This window comes from Brachyhypopomus gauderio, chromosome 11 (assembly GCF_052324685.1).
Source record: "Brachyhypopomus gauderio isolate BG-103 chromosome 11, BGAUD_0.2, whole genome shotgun sequence".
NCBI classification, from domain to species: Eukaryota; Metazoa; Chordata; class Actinopteri; order Gymnotiformes; family Hypopomidae; genus Brachyhypopomus; species Brachyhypopomus gauderio.
In genome coordinates, this window is record NC_135221.1 from 9285833 (window position 1) to 9293796 (window position 7964).

A 7964-nucleotide genomic window follows, 5' to 3' on the forward strand; every position below is an offset into this window, starting at 1 on the left:
ACTCTCAGACAGTGACTTGATTCTTTACATCCTTTCCCATACATTTACTCAAGCCCCCATTTTACAGTGTGTACACAAAAACCCGACAGCGATTTCGAAACACAAACAACGTGTTTATTGGGAAAAGTCCGAGCCAGCAGGCTCAAGACGTAAACTGTACTGTGCAGACGAGCTTTCTCGATGGCCAGGGTGGCAGAGGAGAGGGAGAATATCCCAGAGCGGCGGGAAACAACTCCAGGAAAGGTTTTTGTACGCTCCCTGGCTGCGGAGATAAGTGGCGGGTACACATAGTAAAGGGGGTATTTAGAGCCAAGAGGACAAACACATGACGGTGGTTTAGGAAGAAACCGTGCCACAGGGCACAGCTCCCCTCATCTCTACCTCGGAGGGCTCCCGGCGCTGCCCCACCTAACACCAGCACCCTGAGCACTGGGTTCAGGGCCTGCCCAGGCCGTCACACGACCCAGATCAGTTTTAATCCGAATCTTTCTCGCCGCTCTCTGTTTTCTTGGTGTTTTCACGTTGCAGAGAACCGTGGATGTTTCTGCTCATTTACATCTCACACTGATTATAAACTTTCCCCACATTTATAACTGCTTCCCCTCCAACATTAATAGTCCAGGCTTTTTAAAATTTTGGTTAAGAAAGGTGATGTATTTGATACAAAAACAGGCATATAATCATAAATGATATAAATATCAAGCATGTCGAGAACTCAAATTGTTAAAAAAAATATATACACATCGTTTTACAGAATATGTAAAAATACAGTGTAAATTTGTAGAACAAAAGAGTTTTACATATCCTTTACATACCTTGTGGTGGTGTTACATCCATTTACAGGCTTTCCTGTTCTGTTCTTTTTGTACTTTTAATACTAAATGGAGGGAATATTTGGGGAATTCACCGAATTAAATGTAGTAATTAATTAAATGATGGGTGCACTTAGGTAATTCATTTTGTGCCATGCAGTCTAGATCAACCCAAATAAGAGTAACTGAATACGTAGTGAACTGCAATTGAGTTTCTCTCCATACATTAAATTTCAGTCTAACTTTTCAGTTTCAATCTGTCCATATTTTACCACACTTTTACATCTTAAGCCTTTACGATCCCCCATTATATGCCCCCATCTGAATCCGGTCGGCTCTAGTTTACTTTGTGGTTTAGGGAGGTTGTATCACAGGAAGGAGCCGTGGGGATTTGATGGACATGTTATGAAATTTCAGCGTAAAACCCTCCAGTGCCTGGAACAGTCCCAGAAGAGCCGTTTCAGGTTATCCTAACCACATTCTTCGACCTACATTACTTCAGAAGCAAATCTCTCTCTCTACGATTGTAACTTTTGTTTGCACAGAGCTCTGGGTTATGAATCACCATGACTGAACAGCTGTGTACAGACAATATTTTGGTTGATTCTATTTATTAGCCATTTACACAAATGCATTTAACACCACCTCTCGCGTCCTCTTTTCTTAGGTTATAAAAAGCTGTTTTCGTTTGGCTAGGAAGACGGAAGCACTCGTTGCTCTTGAACCCTGGCAGCCAGACACAAAACGCCTCTCATTTACCAGCGACCGTCCTCACAGACCTACACAGACTGGCCTAAGAACTGTAACGGTTCAAACGTAATGTCTCCTTCAAAAACAAACATTGCCATGCATTGGCAAGACATATAGGAAGCGATTTTGGAGGGTACAGCCAGACGTTATAAGTATAGAAGCAATAAGTTGGCCAAGTCAAACTGTCTCCCCAAAAATGGCATCATTCAGCAATGTTTCAAGACAGCCGAAAAGATTTACGGTGTGAAATGCGCGTAAAACTGCGTAAAATGCGCAAACCTACGTTTGTTCCGTTGCTTTTTTCTGCTGTGTCACCGCAAACCCTGAACCCCAAGCATTTAAATCTGGCGTTTCGTGAGTGGTCGGTCTATGGAAATCGTTCACATCCTGTTTACGCCGAAGATTTTCAAGCCTTAACCGCATCTGACTGTTGAGTCAGGGAAACAAATATTCTTTCTTTCGGAGAAAGGAGGCAGTTTAGCATCACGTAGGAAAACGATATTACCCATTTTGTTTTTACCTTTCAAGTTAGTTTACTATCGTTTTGGTTAGTAAGAAAATACTAGATTTACAAATCTAACTTTGCTAATAAACTAGATAATAGATCAATTGATATGTCCACAGTTGAATAAAGACCAGTTTGTAGTCTTGACGATAAAAAGGGCCAAGTACCACCTATCTAATCAGAAATTGTAGTATTTGGTCTGCAAACATATACAACACTTATAAGGCGGGGAAATTATTTACATTAGCTGCTGTTGTAGCCTTACTTTTACTGTTGTAAAAGTCTCAGATTTAAAACATCATATATGCCGACCTGAAAGTTACATCTTGAAAAATGTGGCTTCTTCTGCAACTCTGTATCACCTCAAAGCGAGACCTGAGACGAGCCTGCACACCACGGTCTCAGACAGATTTGCTAGCTCTCCATGGTGTCAGATATTGTCCATGGTGTTATGTACATTGCTCCTCCCTTCTCCTAGGGGCCACCCGTATCCACCGTTTCTTCAGTGTCCCCCGGTCAAATACCTACAGCAGTCAGCGACATTTACAGGATTTGACGACCATGTTGGAAAGCTGCTCCACCCGGGGTGTCCGACCCAGGAAGTAAACAATAGTGAGTGGCTCCAGGCCCTGGGGCACACAGCAGGGGGACGCCGAAGCCTCGGGATTCATTTTGTTATAGAGTGGCAGAATCTAGGCGAGACACACACACACACACAAATCAGTAAACATGCACAATAACTAGAGGCTAATTGAAGAGGATGTTAGGGTGCTGGACTGCTGCTAGACGGGCCGCCCAATGGAGGATGGGTTCCCTTTGGAGTCTTGGTCCTCCTGAGGTTTCTTCCTGTTCCCCACATAGGGAGTTTTTCCTTCCACTGCCCTGGCTTGCTCATTAGGAATCTGGACCCATGTGCTTGTAAAGGTGCTTAGTGACAACGTGTTGTGTTTGACTTTGACTAGTGTGCTTTGCAGAATTTCAGAAATTCAGGATATTTGATTTTATACATTATTTTCTAACACAATACCCTAGGTTCAAAAGAGAAGTTTTCATTAAGTGGATTAATATGAAGAACTTCATTCACACACCATGTTGTAGTGATTGTCTGCGCTCCACAAGTAAGGACAGTTCCCTGCACAGAAATTTGCTCTGTATCCTTTTGGCTCATGGATCCATTTCCAGTTTAGGTCCCGACGGAAGTCGATGTAAAGAGACCTCAAACAGCAGCCTTGCTCTGTGTTCCTGTTAGAAAATTGACAAGTCAAAGCTAATTAATATTAAATAACAGTACATGTAACTATAATTATTCTGTATTGCACTGTTACAAGTACCAGCTTTGCCACTAAGATTAACATGAATATTGTTTCCTGCATTTCTAAATTTGAGTCATTCTTGAAAAAAATTTGATTATTATTGTTTTTGTCCTATTTCTATTTACTTATTTCTTATGTATGTCCTTTTTGCTCACGCTTTCTTTTCTGTTCTACGAACACCTTCTATCACTTCTTGTGGATCATTTCTTACTGATTTCCTCGCTGCTAATATGCACATCTATTTACTCATTTATTTTTATACACCTCTTTTTTTAGTAGCTAAGATCAACAGACTAGGAGACTTGGATGAGTCTTTATCTGGGTGAAACAAAACTGATTCTAGATAAGTACTTTGATACTGAAATGTTATTTAATGAATTACTGGCCCCAACTTCTTTTCTCCAAGTTAATTTGAAAGCAAAAAACCCACAAAAGCAGATTCAGCACACATTTTCATTGTCAGGTTATCTAAGCATTCTGGCCTAATGTTCCCTTACTGAGTACAGTTTATACCAGAATGAAAAGGCACAAGCAAAGAAAGGTTTATGCACATCTGGGTGGTTTTTTCCACACTTAAACACAAGGCACTCCCTAAGCAGGTCGCTACATGCAAAACACTGGATACCCTGTATGACAGTTAGTTTACAGTAGAAGGGGCTACAGTGGCTCTTTCATACACCCTGCCACACACACAACAATATGGCGTGTGTGCTTTAATGCCTTCCCAGTGCTACCTCGAGCATGTTGTAGTGTCACCGGCTGCCCTCCTCTTGCGGGTCTTTTTGTTAGGGTTCTCCAGGCGGTCGGTGGGTAACAGCGTTAGTATGAGGTGTGGAGTTTTAGTACTAAACTCCACCTGGCCTTTCATCAGAGCCGGCCGTCTGTTCTGGCGAACGAGGTCATCGTCAATACCTGTACATTAGAAAAGGAAAGATATTTATTAAACTCTGTTCACTGGTATATACTATCAGCAGCTGGAGTGACCATGTCTGACTGAGCTGCAGGCATGAAACGTGTCACAGGTGAAATAAAGAAGAAAGAGTGACCTGCAAATCGAGCTTCCAGCTCCTCACTCTTGTTCAGCACGATGTTGTTGGTAGATGGAATGAATGTGCAGCATGGACAATGAACACCGAGCTTCAGCCCCAGGTTCTTCTCTGAGTGGGAAGATAATTAGAGAAAATGGCTGACTCCGAACATTTCTTGCCTCTAATGTTATTCATAGATTTCTGAAGGAGAACAGTCCAACCAGTTGTCATTTGACAGCATAGGGGAATAATTAAAATGGTTTGCTGGTGTGGTGTGGCTTCATGAACCTTCTGACCTTCAAACGCCAGCCACTCTTTCACTGTATCTGTGACATCAACAGACAGCCACGCCCCTTTTGCTTGGGGCTGTACTGTTCTGGAATCGATGTACCTCTGAGAGGGAGCTGTAAGGTCATCAGATTTTAGAATCTGGATGGATGAATAGATAGATAGACAGACAGACATAGATAGATTTATTGATTTATTAGTGGGATAGATTGACACAAACGTTTTCTTCATCATGTAATCATATACTTCAAACTGCAAGCAATGTTGAGATAATTTCACGCTTGTCTTAGATGCACATTATTAATTCACCTGGTATATTTCCACTCGTTGTTCTGTGGCTCGCGCCCGGGTGTTTTGGACTCTGTAGATGCGAAATTCCGCTTTGACAAGTGTACTTGAATTTCTTTCTACACCGGTGACGTCGAACCTCGCTACTCTGAAGTAAGGACTCTGGGGCACCGTGTTTATTGCATCTGCGGAACAACACGAGTATTCTTTTAAAGTCTGGGTGGTTTTCAGACGACTCACCTCAAAGAAAAACTCAGACAGCGCCAAAACAAACGCCCCCTGATCTTCCCAGAAACCCTTTGAATCATAAGGTTATATGTCTGCATCTGGCGGACCAAATAAATATAAATTAAATCATTTCATTCAGAAGTCACCAACTATTACCTATAACCCCAGGCTGAACACTAGGCTGTCATGCTGACCAAGCAAGGAAGACGGCGAAAAACGTCTTAGTAAACGAGCATCTTAATAAAAACTTTTGGGTATTTTCACCGTATACCAACATTTAAACCACTATTTGTAATTATTCTTAAATGAATGGGCTATAGCTCTTTTAACTGCTGGAATTTATGGCAGCTCAAAAGTAAAAAAAAAACCAAACAAACAAAAAAAACAGTTTTTGCTTACTAGTGTCCGCGCGCGGAGGAATCATGTCCACGCGCTGCACCTCCTTGGCGTAATAATCCTCCTCGCTGCTCTCCCGGTCGCACGAGGCCTCGGCGTGGCGCACGCGCTCCTTCAGCAGCTCCTTGGTGCTGTTGTACAGTAACATCACCTCCACGGGCACCGGCTCGGCCGCAGGGCTGGACGCAGGCTCCGGTGGCGAGCGAAGGCGCAGTTTGCTGAGAATCTGTCCTCGCACCGCCTCTATCCTTTTAGATTTGTGATCTTCCAAGTCGTAAGACTGACAAGTGGAAAAGCCCTCCGCCCAGACCGATAACTTCAGGATCAGCAGCACCAGATTGATGAACCACATGACTGAAATGGTGAGGAATAAAAGTCTGCAGCGTCTGTCTGGATTCGAATGCTGAATTGCTTCGACGACCAATGCACGGCGGTTCGGTGAATATAAGGTTGTGTTCAGATGGGTTCAAGGCGAAGTGCGTAGGTTGTGCTGACTGCGCCTCTCACCTGGTGTGTGACCCGCGGGGCGTCCAGATACTGGGTTTATCTTCCTACAGCTCCATGTAGTTTACGATGCTCCACTCACATAGTAGCCCACATTGTGTCCGCTCAGGTTCATTTGAGATACAAAAGGACATTAAAATATGCGAAATAACCGAATTAGTCCTTGCATCATTTAGACTTCATCACCTTAGGATCCTTTAGGAAAAATAACCTTTGCCCATTTTAAGGAAACTACAAATGCTTATACTAATCCTCATTGTAAATTATTTCTACATGTTATTCAGATAAACTATGCAGATGTTAAAAAATACTATATTTTCCTTTTCTATCAATTTTGCTGAGAGGAACTTTGTTCTCTGAACTTAAAATATTTTGCTACCGGCGAAGTAATAAACAGAACCTGCTTCTCTTCGCAGTGAGTGTTTCTGAGAGAGCCCACTGCGGTGTCGGAGTCATGCTTCGAATTCTTGCGGTTCTGCTCGGCGCTTTGTGAGCGGACGCGACGCTATTTTAGTTAACTTTCTTTTTAATGTTGCTCTCCCACTACTTTCCCATGACACACCAGGCGTTCAGATAGATCTGACCGTTTAATATTGGCCAGCATTTGGATTCATGTTAAAGTTTAGCATCTTTAACATCAGATAAACACCAACCACGTCGTTATCTCATATGTATCTATCGAGCCATAGCCAATTAAAGTAATATATGATAAAAACATATCAATTGCAAGGAAATGTGTGAATATTATATCTACACACTATATACACTTCCTTGCGAGCGATATGCAATAGATAGATAGATAGATAGATAGGTCAAGCCATCAGAAAATGAAATGATAGCCATATTTTAACAAGGTCAAGGAAGGTCTGAAGGAGGCTGATCTTTCACTAACGCCCATCAGTTTGTTTTGAAACTGTTCAACCAGGGAAAATAGCATTTTACTGTCAGATAATAAACAATCCAGAAAATAATGTAAACAGTAGACCACACGATGTCAGCCAAACAGCTATAGTGGTGAAACAAAAATAATTACATATTGTATTATTTTTTAGCTTCAATTTTAGTTTGACACTATAGTGATTAATATCCACTTTAAAATGGGCTACACCCTCTCTTTATTTTCCGTCTCCCTCGCTTCTATCACCCCCAGTCTCATTGTTAATTACAGTTTATGAACTACATGATCGTTAATCTTTCAAAACCAACTTTACTGTAGCTCTCTGCCTCTCCCATTATAACGCTATTATAGTTTCGCTGAGAAGGCTGTAATTGAACTTGAAGCAACAGGCTAAGCAGCAGCAAGGTCACACTGAAAGTGCTTCGCAAATGTACAAGGAAGTATTTTTGCAGAGTGTTTCATACCACTGCACAAAAATACTTTTTTTTCTCCTGTTCATACATGACTTAAGAATTTGAGCGTTTATTTAAGGGTAGTGTTCCGGTAGCGTTTATTTAAGTGCTTACGTGGATCTTAGTGGGTTGGCGACATCTAGCGGCAGCATGGTGAAGCACAGGCAACAGTTTAATCTCTGGTGGTTAGCGGCGGTATTGCAAAACGACGTTTAAAAATAGCGCCCTCTCCCCAAAGTATTCGCTTTTTTTCCTAGACCACCCATAATATAAATATAGTCTTCAAGGTGCCACGTCACCTTCCTCTCCGATATTTTCTTGCAAACGTCGCCATCTTAGGTTCAAATTCTAAGACACTTTACAAATATATATTTATAGGACCAATAGCAAAACTAGCTGAAAAAATATTGGTGAACTTTTGTTGCAAATGAAGAGCAGGGGGAATATATCTTATTTCCAAAAGTGTGAACTATACTATGCCAGTGACGTCGTAGCCGAGAGC

At 41.9% G+C, this 7964-nt stretch overlaps 1 protein-coding gene across 1 annotated transcript; it reads right to left on the minus strand.

Annotated features, from left to right (window-relative positions):
* Positions 1 to 154: 154 nt before the first annotated feature.
* On the minus strand, positions 155 to 6637 carry tgfb5 (transforming growth factor, beta 5). The gene is made up of 8 exons (XM_077021774.1): positions 6116 to 6637; positions 5612 to 5962; positions 5006 to 5169; positions 4705 to 4837; positions 4427 to 4537; positions 4115 to 4292; positions 3156 to 3309; positions 155 to 2759 (listed from the first exon to the last, which is right to left on the minus strand). The coding sequence occupies exons 2-8, from the start codon at positions 5958 to 5960 to the stop codon at positions 2601 to 2603; spliced, it is 1248 nt and encodes a 415-aa protein (XP_076877889.1). The 5' UTR covers positions 5961 to 5962; positions 6116 to 6637; the 3' UTR covers positions 155 to 2600.
* Positions 6638 to 7964: the final 1327 nt, after the last annotated feature.

Bases quoted from the DNA above. Each gene is read 5' to 3' on its own strand.
- tgfb5 (XM_077021774.1), bottom strand. From the start codon at position 5,960: ATGTGGTTCATCAATCTGGTGCTGCTGATCCTGAAGTTATCGGTCTGG. The intron at 4,293-4,426 runs GTCACTCTTTCT...TCTAATGTACAG, and splicing joins GCTGGAAGCTCGATTTGCAG to GTATTGACGATGACCTCGTT. The intron at 3,310-4,114 runs GTAGCACTGGGA...ATTTTCTAACAG, and splicing joins GACACTACAACATGCTCGAG to GAACACAGAGCAAGGCTGCT.